We start from the raw sequence: 20,000 nt of genomic DNA, 5'->3' as shown, positions 1-20,000 counted from the left end.
AAAGGAAAGGAAAGGAAAGGAAAGGAAAGGAAAGGAAAGGAAAGGAAAGGAAAGGAAAGGAAAGGAAAGGAAAGGAAAGGAAAGGAAAGGAAAGGAAAGGAAAGGAAAGGAAAGGAAAGGAAAGGAAAGGAAAGGAAAGGAAAGGAAAGGAAAGGAAAGGAAAGGAAAGGAAAGGAAAGGAAAGGAAAGGAAAGGAAAGGAAAGGAAAGGAAAGGAAAGGAAAGGAAAGGAAAGGAAAGGAAAGGAAAGGAAAGGAAAGGAAAGGAAAGGAAAGGAAAGGAAAGGAAAGGAAAGGAAAGGAAAGGAAAGGAAAGGAAAGGAAAGGAAAGGAAAGGAAAGGAAAGGAAAGGAAAGGAAAGGAAAGGAAAGGAAAGGAAAGGAAAGGAAAGGAAAGGAAAGGAAAGGAAAGGAAAGGAAAGGAAAGGAAAGGAAAGGAAAGGAAAGGAAAGGAAAGGAAAGGAAAGGAAAGGAAAGGAAAGGAAAGGAAAGGAAAGGAAAGGAAAGGAAAGGAAAGGAAAGGAAAGGAAAGGAAAGGAAAGGAAAGGAAAGGAAAGGAAAGGAAAGGAAAGGAAAGGAAAGGAAAGGAAAGGAAAGGAAAGGAAAGGAAAGGAAAGGAAAGGAAAGGAAAGGAAAGGAAAGGAAAGGAAAGGAAAGGAAAGGAAAGGAAAGGAAAGGAAAGGAAAGGAAAGGAAAGGAAAGGAAAGGAAAGGAAAGGAAAGGAAAGGAAAGGAAAGGAAAGGAAAGGAAAGGAAAGGAAAGGAAAGGAAAGGAAAGGAAAGGAAAGGAAAGGAAAGGAAAGGAAAGGAAAGGAAAGGAAAGGAAAGGAAAGGAAAGGAAAGGAAAGGAAAGGAAAGGAAAGGAAAGGAAAGGAAAGGAAAGGAAAGGAAAGGAAAGGAAAGGAAAGGAAAGGAAAGGAAAGGAAAGGAAAGGAAAGGAAAGGAAAGGAAAGGAAAGGAAAGGAAAGGAAAGGAAAGGAAAGGAAAGGAAAGGAAAGGAAAGGAAAGGAAAGGAAAGGAAAGGAAAGGAAAGGAAAGGAAAGGAAAGGAAAGGAAAGGAAAGGAAAGGAAAGGAAAGGAAAGGAAAGGAAAGGAAAGGAAAGGAAAGGAAAGGAAAGGAAAGGAAAGGAAAGGAAAGGAAAGGAAAGGAAAGGAAAGGAAAGGAAAGGAAAGGAAAGGAAAGGAAAGGAAAGGAAAGGAAAGGAAAGGAAAGGAAAGGAAAGGAAAGGAAAGGAAAGGAAAGGAAAGGAAAGGAAAGGAAAGGAAAGGAAAGGAAAGGAAAGGAAAGGAAAGGAAAGGAAAGAATTTTCCTCTTCCTATCATCAAATTATTTTTATTATTATTATTATATCATCATCATCATCATCTTCATCATCATCATCATCATCTTCATCATCATCATCATCATCTTCATCATCATCATCATCATTATCATTGTTATTATTATTATTATTATTATATTATTATTATTATTATTATATTATTATTATTATATCATCATCATCATCATCATCATCATCATCATCTTCATCATCATCATCATCATCATCATCATCATCATCATTATCATTGTTATTATTATTAATAATAATAATAAAATCAAAGTTATAACGTAAAACAGAACAAATACATCAATCCATAATATAAAAATTATTAATTTTTTTCTTTACACCACACAGTTGGTGTACAGATCTACAGACCAGAGTGATTGTTTTCATTAAGCAACAAAGCAAGATACTTGGTTATATATGAATAACTTATCAAAGGAGAGGAACCTTAACCCAATGGCGACGGGTCACGCCTATAGGCGTCATAACAATACGCTCGAAATGTGGAGTGCAGCTGTCCGCCGCGGCGGCGCACCAAAGCGCTCCGAGGCAATGATTCGGCTTGATGTACCGAATTCACGCACTCAAAGTCGGCGCGTTGCCGTGGTTCGCCAGAGCTTAGAGTTTTTTTTTTAGTTTTCTATACCCGTCGCCAATGGGTTATATAGGCAGAACTGTCTTTGCCTTGTCCTGATACACTTAACCCACTCACGATTGGGGCTCCAAGTGCCATACTGAGCCACATGCTGGGCTGTGCAGTAAGTTAGCTGCACTTGGCTATTTGCTCTTTAATCTTATGTAGCCAGGCTAAAAAGAGGCTTTAAATCTAATATTGAGCGGCTGCTTCTCATTGACTACAGCCAAGGCCAAAAAGAGCAAAATCACTGTGTAGCGTCCGCAATTCAGAGCAGGCTCAACTATCCATGACATGATGGAATGTCATCACAGCATGACCAATGTACTACCAAAACATGACAGGACTTCACCCTGGAGTAAGTGGGTTAAGGGGTGCAGATATTAATTGTACAATATGGTGAATTTACAAAAGTAAAGATAGAAATTACTGAAAGAAATAATAACAGTCCCTTCACTCTCCATAAGATGGAAGATAAACAATCCTCTTGAAATGGAAGTAAATTAAATATTCAGGAAAGATAGCATTTAGAGGTTCCAGAGATAGAACATGAATCAGCAGTCACTGCATTAACTGAGTCTTCCGAGTATCTGTGATGATGTTACTGCCATGTATTGTGTGGCCATGGAAGAAGGTTAGAGCAAACAATCTGCAAGCTCATATAAACAGAGAAATGTCAATGCAAAATAAAAAGGAGACAGAGGCCACCTTACCACAGAGAGCAAGAGAGTCTATTGTGGAGGTGGCAGCTGGATTATGCATTAGATGATATGCTTTGGATTCAACTTTGTTGAGTAGTGAAACAGCTGAAGAGCCACTCACTAGTCCCCTGTACAGCTGGAGTAGCTGCTCTGAGGAAAAATGTTCACAGCACATGAACAGGACTAACAATTTCTTTGTAGCAGTTTTTGGCAACTTTATGAAGCATGGCCTTCAAGACAGATACTGATTCTTGATACTGATATGGCTAATAAGGTGAACTTGATTACAGCAAGACCTTGGCTTTGAGGCAACTTTTTTATAGACAACTTCTGGATATAAACAAAACCTTAAGGTTCTATCATAAATATATTTACACATATAAATACCAAAATGCATTCCTTCCTGGCACAGCCACTCACCACTATGACTGTCACATGAACCAAATCATTTAATAACCTACAATAAATCAGACCAGTTCTCCAATCTGACACATAATTCATCTTTAGTGATCATGTCGTGCATTTAGGATCATATCAAGTTAATTAAACACTAGTCTTGGTTTGAGTACAAATTTGATTTATGGACAGTCTTGGGAACAGACCTTGTTCATAATCTGTGGACTTTCTGTACTTTTAAAGATGATGTCAAATGGATAGGAGTGGTAAAAAGAGAGAGAGATAGGAAGTTGTTTTGGATGTGAGAATAAATTATTTTTCCCTATGTAGTCATCTGATCCAAATCAGCAGTAATATTGATAGATGAACCAATGCAAATTCTAGACAGCTTTTCGAAAAGATTATGAAGTGAGGAAGAATATAAACTGAAATTTCTAATCATAGTATATGAGGGGTTGCGAATTGGAGCGGCGAACTCGCCACCTTAAAAATACGATTCTTGCACCCTAGTTTTCTATTAACCTTGCTCTATCTCATGGCAAGAAATGGTGTAGTTAGTTCACCTATCAATGGTTGAGAATTAAAAGTTATAAATATGGCATAAATTCATGGTCAGGGTAAAACGCAAACTTTAACCCAATGGCGACGGGTATAGAAAATTAAAAAAAACTCTACGCTCTGGCGAACCGCGGCAACGCACCGACTCTGAGCGCGTGAATTCGGTACATCAAGCCGAATCATTGCCTCGGGGCGCTTTGGCGCACCGCTGCGGCAGACAGCCGCATGCCACATTTCGGGCGTATTGTTATGACGCCTATAGGTGTGACCCGACGCCATTGGGTTAAACCTATTTATCTCAAAGCTTGATTTTGCTAAGTTTGCCCTTTGCTTACTAGATGCCTCATATAAATGAATAGGGGTTAGACATGGACTGAAGTTCTCTAATGAAAAGAAAAGAAAAGATGGAAAAAAAAAAAGATGGCGAAATCAAACATGAAAAATACAAGTAATAAGGAAAAGGGTCCGGGCTATGGGGAAATACTCAGGGACTGCAAAAACATTAGAAATAAACCAGCCTGAGAGAAAGCTGGCTGTTAGCTTTGAGTAGAGAAGTAAAGCCATATGCAGGAAATTTGGATTAAAGGGTCTTATATGTGTATGTGTGAAGGGGGGGTGGGACAATGATGACAACAACAACAACTCATCATGACAGGTACGGCTATAGGTGTCATGATGCACTAGAGCAAGTCAAGCAAGCAGCAAGTCAAGCGGACTGCCTGACCGAATGACTGGATGGTTGCCAGAAGTCACCGGAATGAGTGAAAACCAGAGATTTCTGGTACCGCCATTATAGAGTCAATAAAGTTCCATTAAATTTTTCTAATGTGCATGTAATTTCCTAAATGCAGTGAAATAAACACCCAAGTGTCATTGAATAATAGATAAGATTTTTTTTTTTAAATAAAAAAAAAATAATCTTACTGCAAAAGGAACTTCAAGCTACTTTTTATAAGTACAAATGTAATCTCAAAATACCAGTCAGTTTATTGAGATTCATTTCAGGACAATAATTCTTATATTTCTATCCATCCTAGACATTAAAACAATACAGAAGCACAGGATTTTTTTATGCTTAGCCTCACAAGTAAGAGAATACTTTCAAGGTATAATTCTCATCTATTCACAATTTTACCGTAAATGTACAAGTAACTTTCTATATATATAGAGATTAACCTATTCAAACTCCATGAACAGTGCAAGGAATTACATATCCTGGTTCAGAAGGGGGAGGGAGCCAACGAGTCTTCCAACAGATAGTACAAATTCATCTTAGATCACCCTTTGCCATTTTACATTATTTAACCCCTTTGATCATGGCAATCGCATGACCAAATATTTGGGAATTAGGCTTATGTGAGAGGCCGCTTTGCCAGGTGCGCGCCTTGTAGGCCAGGCGCACATGAACGTGTGTGCAGTGACAAGACTATGCCTCCTATTTGCAAAGTAATTTCCTCTTTTTACATATAAGCATTTTTAGCTATTTTGCCATTTTCCAATGTCCATATTTCCCATGTGATGTGCATTATCCAGATGGTAATAGAACATTTTCTTTGCACAGACTCCATATCATCTCTCTAGGTATTCTACAACTCAGTGCAAGAAAAATTTGTCATAAAAAAAAGAGAGTAAAATTCAATCTTTTGTAATACAACCTGCGCAGCCCAAGGAATATGATGCTGAGCATGAAAATGGCTTCCTCCATGGAGCCAGCGCTCTTCGAGTCACAGCTCACGGACATTATATTCCACACTCGTTTGTTAACCCAATGGCGACGGGTCACGGCTATTGCCGTCATAACAATACACCCGAAATGTGGCGTGCGGCTGTCCGCCGCGGCGGCACGCCAAAGCGCCCCGAGGCAATGATTCGGCTTGATGTACCGAATTCACGCGCTCAGAGTCGCCGCGTTGCCGCCGTTCGCCAGAGCGTAGAGTTATTTTTAATTTTCTATACCTGACGCCAATGGGTTAATGGGAATAATATAAAATCGCCAAATGGGTCTAATACACCTCCTAAGAGATTTGTGCACTCGTAGCAAGTCTTTCCCATCGCCCCGGCATTCAGCCGAAATGCACACAAAATTATTTTCCTGTGACAGCACGGTCATGTCACCCGGATCAAAAGGGGTAATAAGCATGGTGCAGTAATACTGATAATAATAAGTCAATAAATCTGAGTCAAATGGACAAACAAATGATGAGATGACCAGTGAATTTTGGTTGTTGACATACACTTAAACAGAATACATCCTTCTTGAAATCTTGATACTATTTACAGACTCTTTATACAAATATCTTTGTGTCCTTGTGTTGGTCTGCCCTGGAGATGCATAACATACACATACTGTGTCATAAGATAGCTACCAGATTTGTCTACTGTAAACTGCCAAGTGCATGGCTTGTAGGCCAGGCACATGTGAACACTCCTTTGCAGTGACAAGACTCTATGCCTCCTATTTGCAATGTTATTTTCTCTCTTTAATCCCTTGCTGACAGGTGAAGAAAACTAAAAAAAAAAAAAAAAACTATATGCTCTGGCAATCAATGTCAATGAGTCGACTTTGAATTCGGGAGTTCCGAAAATCGAGCCAGATCACCGGCACACAGCCGCACGCCACATTTCGAGCAGTTTGTTATGACATCTAGAGACGTGACCCGTCGTGAAGGGGTTAAGCCCTTCCCGACGGGTCACGCTGTGAGGCGTCAAAACAAACAGCTTGATTTGTGGTGTGCAGCTGTACACCGCGGCGGCGCGCCAAAGCGCTACAAGCCAGCAATTCAGCTTGATGTACTGAACTCCAGCGCTCGAAGTCGGCGTGTTTTTATTTTCTTCACCCATCACCAAGGGGTTAAGCATAAGCATTTTCCAATGTCCATATTTCATTTGATTTCCAATATCCAGATGGTAATAGACTGTTTTCTTTGCAAAGACTCTATATCATCTCTCTGGTAGTCAAAGTCAGTGCAAGAAAAAGAAAAATATTTAATATTGTTATTTGTGTGTGTGTGTGTGTGTGTGTGTGTGTGTGTGTGTGTGTGTGTGTGTGTGTGTGTGTGTGTGTGTGTGTGTGTGTGTGTGTGTGTGTGTGTGTGTGTGTGTGTGTGTGCTTAACCACAAAAGGTTTGTGCACTCATGGAAAGTCTTTACTGTCACCCTGGCCATCAACTGAAACACTCATGACGGCAAGTTTGTGTCACATGGCCTGCAACCAGATTTTCCCATGACATGTTCACCTTACCCACCCCTCGAGCCAAATTTTTTCATGACATGATGGTCACATCATCCAGATCACTGACTACTCTTTCGTGATATTGCAATAAAAGTTATGCTCTCTTCTAAATATTTCCTTGTGAATTATTTTCCCTAAATGTTTGTTACAAAAGCAAACACTGGTAACTGAAAGGTACTTTATCCATAATCTACACGTACACATAATGCCAAATTCATATGAACTTGAAAGAGCTTTTTAAAATGGTGAAAATACGAATAGCAATAATAAAACAGTAGCAATCAGAAAATAACTTCATGAGCTGTGCCGTTTCCTAGAAGCACTGGGTAAAAATGAGTGATAAAAAAAACAAGACAAGAATAAGCCTTTAAAAAGGAGAAGAATAGAAAACATAGAAGACTAGTCAAATACAATTTACTATCTTGTTCTTAAAAACACATCAAGAGGTCCATTGCTACTTTTGATAAGCCAGATGACAATCTTTGGATTTTATTTTTCAGTAAAGAAATAAAAATAAAAGACAAGGCCATACATGCCAAAGGGCCTTATATACATACAAAAGAAGTTAATCTTTGATCTTCATAGCAAAAGGTGAAGAAATTTACATTTTAACCCCTTCCGGACGGGTCACGCCTATAGACGTAAAAACAATACGGTCGAAATGTGGCGTGCGGTTGTCCGCCGCGGTGGCGCTCCAAAGCGCTCTGAGGCAGTGATTCGGCTTGATGTACCGAATTCATGCGCTCAAAGTCGGCGTGTTGCCGTGGTTCGCCTGAGCGTAGAGTTTCTTTAGTTTTCTACCCCCGTCGCCAATGGGTTAACCCCTTAACGATGGGTCAAGTCTATAGACGTCAAAACAAACTGCTCGAAATGTGGCGTGGCGTCACCAAGGGGTTAAGGGAACTAAGTGTGGAAATTGCAAACTTCTCTGTTTACCAGCATACTAGGATAAAACTGATATATCAGATGTCTAATTTTATACCTGCCAAATTATAAAGAGAGAGCAAAACTGGTAAAACATCCATAATCTGATGACTATGCTCCATGAAAAAATAAGCAGAAAAACCTTGTATAAATTGGAAACTTACAACAGAAGAGACAAGATTTCTTTTTAGTTTTATGTATAGTATTTGAAAATAAAATAGAATGCCTGGCATGAAGTGGACCATTATTTTGTCATATTTTTATTCAACAAGCAATATTTGAAGGAATTGCGGCAGTACATTAGTCCAATTCCAAGGAATTGGAAAAGGGAAGGAACTTACAAGCCTAGCAATGAAATAAATCAGTACCTGACCAATTCTTACACACTGAAGGACCCTGTGATCTAGATATGGGTAAGACCTCAGATTGGAGTGGACAGGTGATAGCAGAGATGCGTGCTCTGATGTGTGCTCCTGGCCACCTTCCTGGTAAAATCTGGCAATCTAGCACTGAACAGAATGGCTGCAAATACCGAGTTGATTTACATTTTGTTTTATTTGCAGACCAGATTCCTTCAAAACACATATCTGTGCTATCACCTGTTCACTCAAATCTGAGGTTTTGCCCATATCTAGATCAGAGGCAGTCCCCAGTAAGAGCATCCCCCCCCCCCCCCAATACATACAAAATATTGACTTATTTCTCATCGCTAAGCTAATAAGCTCCTTCCCTTTTCCAACTCCTTGGAAGCAAACTAATGCATTGACACAATTCCTTCAAATATATTTTTTTGAATCAAAATTCTACAAAATATTAGTCCACCATAAGCCAGTCAGACTTGTGTATTGTTGAATACTATAGAAATTTTAATCTCTATTTTTTGAAGTTACATAGAATTTTATTTTCACCATTGGAAAAATTCCCATGTATCTACCTTTAACCCATATTTGCTGATTATCAACACTGGCCAACATTGGGTATTATATCAGATGTCAGGTACTATTCATTTAGCCTAAATGTTATATGGAGGTGTGCAAGTGTTGCACTTCTCCAGAGCACTTCCCAGCATATGCAAATATCGGTATGAGGTGTTACCCAGCACGGCAGTCCATCAAGGCTTTGAGACATCTGGCCTCATTGTGTTAAAATGATGTTAGCTCTATTAAAAGCAGTCAAATGGGAAATAAATTACTTCAATGAAGGTGCAATAAACTATATTTTCAAGATATTGCGCCAAGGGGTGAAAAGAGTCCTTTTCCCAGTTAGCATCACTTAGAAGCACTTTGTGTATATATTTGTTTACTTCCATTTTTCTGCTTATGAATTGCTTGTAATTGTAACAAGTTATTGTAACAACAGAATACTAGGATGAGCAAGTGCAATCCAAAGCAAAAATACTTTTTTTGTCACATGATTGTCCAAGGAAATATGAATGACTTTTATTTGTGTATACCTTTCACTGCAAACACACACAAAATATCAAATATAATATACATGAATGCTGGCCCATACAAATGAACAAAAATAATCTATGTATGTAAGTAAGAATGATGCCTCTCTCCACTCCCTTTTTATATTTCTAATTTAGTGCAAAAATTCTCTGAAGATATTCACCTTTAACCCAATGGCGACGGGTCACGGCTATCGCCGTCATAACAATACACACGATGTGCGGCGTGCGGCTGTCCGCAGCGGCGCCGCGCCAAAACGCCCCGAGGCAATGATTCGGCTTGATGGACCGATATCACGCGCTCGGAGTCGGCGCGCTGCCGCCGTTCGCCAGAGCGTAGAGTTTTTTTTAATTTGCTATACCCGGTGCCATTGGGTTAAAATAAAACAAATAATTGACCCTAGGCTATCCACTACTGATACTCAACCAAAATCTTGTAAATTGTATGACTACTACTATAAAATATTGTAGATTCTTCTACATGACTACAGCCATCTTTTAACCCCTTCCCGACGGGTCACGCCTATAGGCGTCAAAACAAACCGCTTGAAATGTGGCATGCGGCTATCCGCTGCTCCAAGGCAGTGATTCGGCTTGATATACCAAACTCACGCGCTCAAAGTCGGCGCGTTGCCGTGGTTAGCCAGTTTTTTTTTAAAGTTTTCTACACCCGTCACCAAGGGGTTAAAGCAGCAAAAAGGATGTTGCATGACAGTCAGGCCATCAAGCTCTACCCTAATCCTGCGTCATAATAGGAATGATCATACCTAACAGGTAACTGCTTTATTGTACTGGTTATTTTCTATTATTATGTAGTGTTTTGGCATATAACATCAAATATTTTGCTATGTAATGAACAGGGGTTTAATGTTTAATCATTTCATAATATATATGGAATGATAGTTCTAAATCTCTGATTATATCTAAACTATGACCTAAACTATTTCATTTAAGAGCCTGTTCAAAGTTGTGCATGCTATACAATTGTGTACGTTAAACATTTGTGTGAATGCTTGGTTCGGGCTGCATTAGTTTGTGGAGAAATAGCCCCTGGACCCGTATCTGCCAGCCACGCCTATAGCCATTACAAAAAACTGACTCATCATGGTAGGTACGGTTATAGGCGTCACAATGTGCTAGAGTGTGCCAAGTAGAAAGTTACGTTACATGTAGCGGACTCCCATGCCAAACAGCAGGATGGCTGCCAGAAGCACCCAGTCAATGACACAGATTTCTGATACCGTCATAGAGGGATCAAAAGTAAGCTTAAAGCTCATAACATAAAAAAAAAAAAAAAAACGGCCTTCATGATTGGGATAAAATTGCATGCTGATCTATCAGTGGCATGCACTAGCTGTTACAGTGCCACAAAGCCAAATCAGCATGCTTTTGCTGAGATAAGCTTTTCATTAGAAAGCATCAGTACTTATATTTATAGCTCAATTTTATAATCTTGTATGGCAGGAAAGCTTTGTGCCTTCCTTGTAACCCATTGTCACACGGACAAGTAATAATTAATGTAGTTTTTGTTTTGAGTAATATGTATAAATATAGATGACTCCACAAGTGCTCAACCACTAAGGACTCAATTAGTAAGCCTACATGACCTCACCTGATTTCCACTTGCCTTATATTTTAAGGATTTTTTTTTTTTTTTTTTTTTTTATCGAATATTACTAATGATACTGTTTTTATTCCCGCTGAAATAATTATTTTTATCTGATCAACAATACCAAGAGCATTGTAAAATACAAAGGACTATTTCTAAAAGCCAAGGAAAAGGGTAAACAGATGAAATAGGTAGAACTAGTAAATGACTCTCTGGTGACTAAGCACTTGTGCAGCCATCCATTTGTAAAAATAATTAATAAACTAAACTCACATTGAGTATGCTATGTACATACATGGCATCCCCAGTGACAATGGGTTAATCATGTCATAAATCTGTATCTTAATGACAACTTTGGGAAAGGTTAAAATGAACACAAATAAAACTGCTAAAAATAAAACACATACACACACACACAAAAAAAGAAATTTCATCACTACCACACACACACCAACAGCCAATTGCCCACAAAAATGTGTATAAAATGTGTATAAATGTTCGTGAAAATCTGTTGCGAGGCATAGCTAAAAAAAATTATGTTGGATGTTGGGAAAACAAATAATTGTTAAATATGGGCACAGTTTACATTCTAGAGACTTTTGAAATAAAAACCACAAATGTATGTGTATTTTATGTACTAAAAATTCAAATGCCCAAATATAATATTTCCAATATATAATGCATACCTCCAACAAAGTGCAACATATAGAGGATTTTAATTGAATACTGTGAAACTTTTAATATTTTGTTTCTCTGCAGTTTGTAACTGCACAACAAAATATTTTGTGCTAAATATGAATCTTGTCCTCATCATCATCATCTTGATAGTTTTCATGTTTATAGGTCTACATTTGAATTCTCTTGTACTGCATTCTTTTGATAAACAATTTTCCCTTATAGCAACCAGCTAAAAACCCTGCCCTGATCCTAGATTAAAATTAGCAAGTTAAGATTACAATACTGTACCAATATTGCACATTTCAATGTCATTCACTCTTGTGTATTTTATCACATAATTTCATCTATTCAAGACTAGAATTTCTAATGGTTTCTTACTTCAGTATTTGCTTTCAACCTAAATTTTACAGTTCACCTTTGGGAGAACCACTAGTGTTATGATCATGTGCTTCCCCATAAGCTTCCCTTAGAGATACTCATCGGTGAATTTTTCTTCCCCTTAACCCAATGCTGATGGGTGAATTTTAAACTCTAAGATTTCTAGCAACGGGCAGAAACTGGGTACAGGACTCTGCAACATCAAGCCGACATCCCGCTCCAAGTGCTCTGGCGCGTCGCCGCACATACAGCCGTACCCAGCAGACCAGGCAGTTTGTTATGACGCTGATAGGCATGGCCCATCAGCAAGAGGTTAATGCTGTATTAAAATAACTATAATTTTCATATCTAGTACTGTTCCTGTATTAGGGACTCTATAAATCAAAATTAACCCACAAGTTTGAATTGGAACATTTCCCAGTCAAATTTTTCCCAAATTTAAAATTTGCCTACAGATTAGCAATTCCCACTTTAACAAGGTATTGATAGTGTACTAGTCTTTCTAAAGGAAGGTGCTACTATAAATGGTACACACCCAACTCTTTCTTTAACCCCTTGTTCGTGGGTGGCATCTACTATGATACCATGGCAGCGTAGTGCCAATGCTGCGGGTTGCAACCCTACAGATGTGGCCCATACAGATGTACCCATTTGGCAGACTGCACAGCTGCCAAAAATGCCTGCACACATGTCATGCCCACTGAGAGTTGTTTAATGATTGTCTTTCCATGCAGATGGCTCCACAATGCCACCAATGACCCAATTGCAAGTACTAGCTATCTAACCTGTTTACCCTTTTTCTTGACTTTTGGAAATGTTTTCTGGTATCTTATACTGCTATTGTTAATGCTACTAACACTATTAGAATCATATTATTTAATACCAACAGCATCAATGCTGATAGCATTAAAAATCTGTCTCTCTTACAAACTCAAGGAAAGATGAAATCAGGTGAGATCACAAGGTCTACTAATTGACTCTTTTGTGGCTAAGCACTTGGAGAGCCATCTGTGTGAAGAGACATTTCACAAAGCAATACTGCAGTGAACATTACATTTTGGAGCGATGGTGGGTTCAGACCTAATATACCTGATTTGAATTGGAAAACAGCTTATCAACGTTTTTTAGCATGGGAAGTAAAACCGGATTAACTTAAATTAACCCCGGAACTGATTTGGCAAATAAGCCTTTCCTTGAAACTTTCAGAGAAAGAAAAGTGTAATAAAGTAATAAGGTGAAAACACAGATGGCAAGATACCAATTCAAACTGTGCAAGTATCCACAGCACCTGTCCTTTCCTAACTTTAAGTAGGAAAATGTGCCATAATATCCTACATCTTATCTAAAGATACAAAAAACTTTGGGAATTTCTAATTATTTTACTATTATTCTATAATGTTACAATCCCTTCCTATCTTTTTCTAATTAGGCCTGATGATGGACACATGCACTTTCCACTTTTTTACACTTCTGTTTAAACAGAGATGCCTTCACAAGAATAAATTACTAGGCTTACTTATATCACCCGTTGAAATCATTCCTTTAACCCGTTACTACCAGGTCACGACGAGTATAGCCGTTATAACAAACAGTGTGGTCTGCGGGGTACAGTTATACACATGGCGACACGCTAGAGCGCATTAAGTGGGAGGCTCTGCTACATGTAGCAGATTCCTGTGCCCAGTGGCTGGACATTGCCAGAGAGATTTCTAATACCCATTACTCATGGGTTAATTTTCAAGCAAAAAGCTTTTCTTCTATTACTCTTAGCATAATCATTTTTGTTATCATTACTATCACTATTAAACAATGTTATATCATCATCATTACTATCACTATCAAATAATGTAATATCATTATCATCATCATCATTGCTGCTATTACTATCATTATTATTATCATCACCTTTATCTTCATATTTAGCCAACTATTTGTAAAAATAAATAAAAAAATAAAAAAAAACCATGGTGGACAGTGAACGTAAACATGCACTCCCAGCATCAATGGGTCAATAATCTAAAGCTTCAGTACTATTTCTTTGTCTAATCAAAAACAATTTCTTGTTTATATCACTTCCATTACATATAGATGACTCATCATTCAAGTGTATAAAAACACAGCTAGCTCTGATCAATCCACAAATGATCAAGGAAACCTACTAAGATGAAGAACCACAGCAACAGGCAAGATCAAACCAAATTAACAAAGTGAAAACCTATCTAAAGAGCCATTAGTAATCAGTACTGACTTTTAGAATAATCTCAGATAATCTGTACATTCCTGCTGACTAAGTCTATGAACAGGACTGATCAGCCCATTCACATTTGAACTTACTAATCAAATTGATTGTTCTCTCTAATCTAAACTGCCCTTTTTTATACAAGTATGTGCATAGGTATGTATGGACGAATTTACTTGTGTATGCAAGCACAAAACCATGTAAGGCCTTAAAAAAGAAACAGACACATGTGCATGTGTCACCACCCTCTCACCCTCCCACCCAACCACCCACACCAACACACAGGATTTGAGATCAAGTTATCTAAGTAAATTCATTAACAATTCTTAAAACCTAAACTGCAGAGTAACTAAAATAAATTACTAAAAAAATAATATACCTGTTCATTTGTCAAGAGATAAACAAGGACTGTATATTCATTATAGTTATAATCTGAAACACTCCTTCATAACTATTTCTAGGATAAAAAATTAGTTGGCTAACTCACCTGGTCCATTGGGTCCAGACATCATGCCCATTCCCATGGGGCCAAAGCCTTCATTCCTCATTCCTCCAGGCCCATGTGGGCCAGGTGGGCCTCCCATAATCCCAGGGTGGTTACTCGAGCCTCCTCCACCGGGTGGACCAAAGCCTGGCACTGGCACAAAATTGTTGAACCCACCAGGTCCTCCTGGCCCAACTGGACCATTGGGACCACCGGGGCCATCTGGACGGAAATTGGCTGGACCATCAGGTCGCTGGCTTTGTTGGGGGAAGCCAGGTGGAGGCCCATTGAAGGCATCAGGCCCAAACTGATCTAGGGAGTAAAATATATGAGAAGTCAGTAAATAATTCTGCTTTTCCTGGAAGTATTTAAGAAAAACAAAGAAAAATATAAAACAATCAGCACATGTATTTATCAAATCTATACACTTGACCTCCCAAAATAATTTTCAAGAGGGATATTTCAATCTTTACGCTATGAAAATATAAAAAGATGGTAAGCAGAGTGAAAGAGGCAAATAGGGAAAAGAAGGAAGGCAAGAAGACTAGACCTTATAAACAATTTAATGCATATGAGAGCACTTCATTTAAAAATAGTGGGTTTGTAAAACTTGTTTGAAATGCAAAGAAAGTAATTAACTAAATATATTCCCCCCCCTAATTTTATTTTTTATATATTTTTTTAATAATATAATAATAATAAGAGTAATTTCATACTTGAAATATAAAGAAAAAGTTTAAAAAATAGGTAAATAAGGTGGACAATAAAAAGTTCTCACATCTTCAAGGAAATTTTCTTTTCTTGGCAAGGAAGACAACAAAACATAATATATCACGGACCTAAGAAATTATAAAAAAAAAAAAAAAAAAAAAAAATCCTGGTTGGATAAGTTCAAAACTGAACAGTTCTAATGATATTTACTCAAACTTACAAAATCTTTGAAAGTAAATAAATGCCGTTTCTGAATAAATTATCTTCTGCTGATGATACAATGCTCACAGAGCTAAACAGTTTTAGAAGACCAAGCCAAGGGACACATAAGATGCCAGATTTTTTTTTTTTTTCTTTTTTCCCAAGATTTCCAATAAACATTTGAGAGTAAGAGTAAGAGGGGAAAATGACTGCCTTTATCCCTTCCCGACGGGTCACGCCTATAGGCGTCAAAACAAACCGCTCGAAATGTGGCGTGCGGCTGTACGCCGCAGTGGCGCGCCAAAACGCTCCAAGGCAGTGATTCGGCTTGATGTACCGAACTCACACGCTCAAAGTCGGCGCGTTGCCGTGGTTCGCCAGAGCGTAGATTTATTTTTTTTTAGTTTTCTACTCCCGTCACCAAGGGGTTAAACTTAACCAAGGATCACTTGACAGCATTAGACCTTTCATAAGTGAAAAGAAGAGGTGACTTACAAAATAAGACTTTCTTTAAAGACAGTTCCAAGACCTTCATACATAAATCCGCACAAGAACACAAATATCTTAATGCAAGAGAGAAAATTTGAGGATATTACATGAGAAGAATGGTTCTGCATACTTTGAAATTAATGAAACACCAATGAAATATTATAAAAAAATAAAAAAAAGTCTGGCATAATATACATAATAGGCTGAAGATCAATGAAAAAATAAGCATAAAAACAGGATATTGTACTTACTGTCATCCCGTCCTCTTGCATCATCACGGTCACGGTCACGGTCATGGACCCGATCTTCTCTGTCATGTCCAACTCGTCCTCGATCTCTATCTCGGTCACGATCCCTGTCCCTCCTGTCCCTGTCCCTGTCGTATCTATCCCGTTGGCCCATCTCGCCTCCAGAAGCAAGATTTCTTAATCGTTCAACTAATCCCATTTTCTCGTCACGCGGAGGCGATCTTCCTCCAGATCTGTCAAACCGTGATGGCCGGTCTCTTCTTCTCTCCCCACGATCATCCTTCTCCTTCGATGATAGTCCATTCTCCTTTCTGTGTTCCAACAAATTATTTAATTAGCAACAAATTTTATCAGTGAAACAAAAGTTTCAATTACTTATTCTACACCAAGTCAAAAATGATTTTCCATCAAAGAGGAATTACTTAGAATAGTGGTTCTTACCCTGGGGGGTTATTAGTAATTTCCAGGGAAGGGGGAGCCCTGGGGGAAAAGTAGGAATTCTTCTAATTACACATGCTATTCTCTCAACAAGAGCATGGCTAAAATGGAGTTTATGATCCGGTGATAAGAAGCAGTATCAAGTATCACTTTAACCCATCAGTGCTAGATACATGTACTGTCCCCTAACGCTTGGTTTTAATTTTCATGAACATTTAGTCACCAAGGAGTCAATTACTAAGTCTGCCTGATCTCACTAGCATACCTCATTCCCTAATTTTAATTATTATTACTATAGTTATGAATGTTATCATCATCTTTATCATCATAAGATTTTAAATAATAGTAGTAATAGGAACAAAATACTAGGCACTTGAGAACCTATTCATGTTTAACCCATATCAGCCAGGACACACCTACAGCCATCATAATAAAACCGACTCATCATGCCAGGTATGGCTATATGCATCACAAGGGGCTAAAATGAGTTATGCGGAAAGTTCCACTACATGTAGCGGACTCATAGGCCAAACGGCAGGTCGGTTGCCAGAAGTCACTGGAGTCAGTGACACCAAGAGACTTCTGATACCGACACTGACGGGTTAAGCAAAATTAGTAACACCAAACCACAATAGACAGTGCAAGTATATATGTACTCCTAACAGTAACAATTTAACTTATGCTCAATGAGACAGAATTTTTTGTCAATCTGAAAAGTTTAGATGTACAGGAGGGAATAAAGGGAAGGACCTATTCCTAGAGAGTGTGATGTAGTAACATGACTAAGAGGAAATCTGTATGTAGTCTTAACCCCTTCAACCTCAGATATGACCATTACATCATGAAAAGATCTAGTTGTAGGCCGGGTGACGCAAACTTGCCATCAAGAGAATTTTGGCTGAAGGCCAGGGCGATGGGAAAGACTCACCAAAAGTGCATAAACATCTTGGGAGGTTGATTAGACCCATTTAGCAATTTTGCAGTATTCCATTGATGTACGAGTGTGGAATGTAATGTCTGTGAGTGCTGGCTCCATGGAGGACACAATTTCCATGTTCAGCATTGTATTCTGTGGCCAGTTGTATTACAGAAAATTTATTATGAAAATTAAGATGACACAAATAACAAAGTGAGTTGTAGACTATCTAGAGAGATGATATGGAGTCTGTACAAAGAAGACTATTACCATCTGGATAATACAAATCAAATGATAAATACGGACATTGGAAAATGGCAAAAAAGCTAAAGATGCTAATGCATAAAAAGAAGAAATACCATTGCAAGTAGGAGACAAAGTCTTGTCACCATGTGCATATGTTCACATGCACCCGGCCTACAAGCCACATACACCTATTGCTCAGATTTTTTGGTCATTTGATTTCTTTGATGCAACCAGATCTTAGGGATTTAAATAGACTTTAATCACACTTTACTTTTGTGTGAACACTCCATTAATCAGCCTTATGCACCAATTCTCATTGTCAATATGCATACTTATAAGTCAATTCATCTTAACCACTAAGTACTATAAAACCTTCAGCTTCTCTCAAAGGTAAATTTTGTTTGCAGCTCAATTTTACACAAGAGAAAATGTATAATTCACTTCCCTATCTCAAATACAAGTGTTAGTAGAGCAAAAATTTGAAAGTGTATGAATGACCAAGTATAAAATTATTATTTTATCGTATAAAACAATAAAATGTGTATTTTGATGTATTCATGAGTATCCAGACTTAAAAACGGTAAAAAGAGGGTGATATCTCAGGAGCTAACTCTGTGATCTGTAATAGTGTGTATGGATATGCCATACAGCACCACAATTACTACCTCACATTCACTAGATTTCATCTGCATGAAGATAAAAGTAGGACAACACATGGGAAAAAAGGTTATTTGGGGTGATATCATGGGTGTGGTTGAAGGAAACTTGTCAAACAGTTCTAGATAAATTAGAAGATTCTGCTAAAACATTTTACTGAACTTTATATGAAAACTTTACTCACCCAATATCATTTTTCTCTACATCTTCCATCTCAATATCCATATCATTTGAGTCATGAGAATTACTATTTATCATGTTAGCACTATTTGCCATGGTCGTAATAGGCGGTGCAGAATTCATATTGCTCTGCAGGTCACTTCCAGGAGGCACTGAAAAATATTTAAAAATTCTTTACCAAAATGCACTTGCTATGGTCTGTAACCATGAAAATATGACACTTTTAGGCCTAAACAATATAATTATTTTTAGTGCTCTCATAGCTTAGTTATATTTAGCTCTAAAATGTTTGTAGTGACATCAGAATAATAATAACTTGAGTAGCTGGATCACTCTAGTAGGTTGTGCAACACATCTTGAACTTGATTATGACCTTTCTTAAAGTATTAACTACAAGAAGTATAAATAAAAAAATGATAACCAAATATACTTTAGGTAAAATAGTAACTGGCTGTTTCTATTCTCCTCAACTATAAAAACAATAAAAACACTAAATGTGGTCAAATTAAAAGACAAAGGCACAGTGAGAAATAACTTACTAATAGGCCGGTTGGGCATGTTGGGTGCCATGCTAACTGGGGGTGGCATGGCACCTATGAGAGGCTGACCCAAGATCGATGACACAGGTGGATGGACACCAAGTGGTGGCAGACCCAGAGGTGGTGGAACTCCTAGAGGAGGCATGTTTGGGGGCATTAAGCCTTGGGGTAGAGGAGGCATTCCTCCAGGACCATGTCCATGTCCAGGACCATGTCCGTGTCCATGTCCGTGTCCATGCCCGTGTCCGTGTCCAGGTCCATGCCCATGGCCAACTTGAGGTGCTAGAGAAGAAAATATAAAAGCTAATCATCAACTCACAGTAAATCTAGATACATTATCACTTTACATACAATCTGCTCATTCACAAACAACATCAATCTTAGCTTGGAAACATATGATTTCAAAAGGAAATTCTTCAGTTCCTGAAATATTTCTTTTAGCAATTTCACAAATCATAAGTTTCAAGGTAATACAAGGTGCTAATTCTGCACCAAGTTTGAACAAAATGCTTTAACAAATCCAAAACACGTGTAATAGTGTCAAACCTGTCCCGATACTTACGAGGCATGTTTGGCAAACCAAATGGAGGCGGCAACATAGATGGAGGTAGACCTGGGGCACTAGTGGGCAACGGGGGACCATCTCGACTAACATCTTGAGATTTCTCTACTGGTGGCGGCATTGGCGGCAGGGGGGCCACGCCCTCCTGTCCTCGTGAGTTGGGAGGATGTCCAGGTGGCACTCCAATTGGTACAAAGCCTGGGGGA

General features: G+C 38.4%; 1 protein-coding gene across 5 annotated transcripts in view; it reads right to left on the bottom strand.

Annotated features, from left to right (window-relative positions):
* The window catches only part of LOC125036803 (SR-related and CTD-associated factor 4-like), a 41,726-nt gene that overhangs the window by 9,591 nt on the left and 12,135 nt on the right, over window positions 1-20,000 (bottom strand). For 4 of the 5 annotated variants that reach the window (XM_047629657.1, XM_047629659.1, XM_047629658.1 and 1 more), the window contains exons 11-15: window positions 19,795-20,000; window positions 19,233-19,514; window positions 18,698-18,845; window positions 16,260-16,567; window positions 14,611-14,919 (exon numbers count right to left, since the gene is read on the bottom strand). The exon at window positions 19,795-20,000 is cut by the window's right edge and continues 34 nt beyond it. In XM_047629657.1, the coding sequence (XP_047485613.1) occupies window positions 14,611-14,919; window positions 16,260-16,567; window positions 18,698-18,845; window positions 19,233-19,514; window positions 19,795-20,000 (1,253 nt within the window). The remainder of the gene's footprint in view (window positions 1-14,610; window positions 14,920-16,259; window positions 16,568-18,697; window positions 18,846-19,232; window positions 19,515-19,794) is intronic. The other variant, XM_047629661.1, reaches the window with a different exon arrangement.

Source organism: Penaeus chinensis, chromosome 22 (assembly GCF_019202785.1).
Source record: "Penaeus chinensis breed Huanghai No. 1 chromosome 22, ASM1920278v2, whole genome shotgun sequence".
Lineage (NCBI taxonomy): Eukaryota > Metazoa > Arthropoda > Malacostraca > Decapoda > Penaeidae > Penaeus > Penaeus chinensis.
Note: the sequence above shows the minus strand (reverse complement) of the source record. Positions and strands in the feature narration are given on the sequence as shown.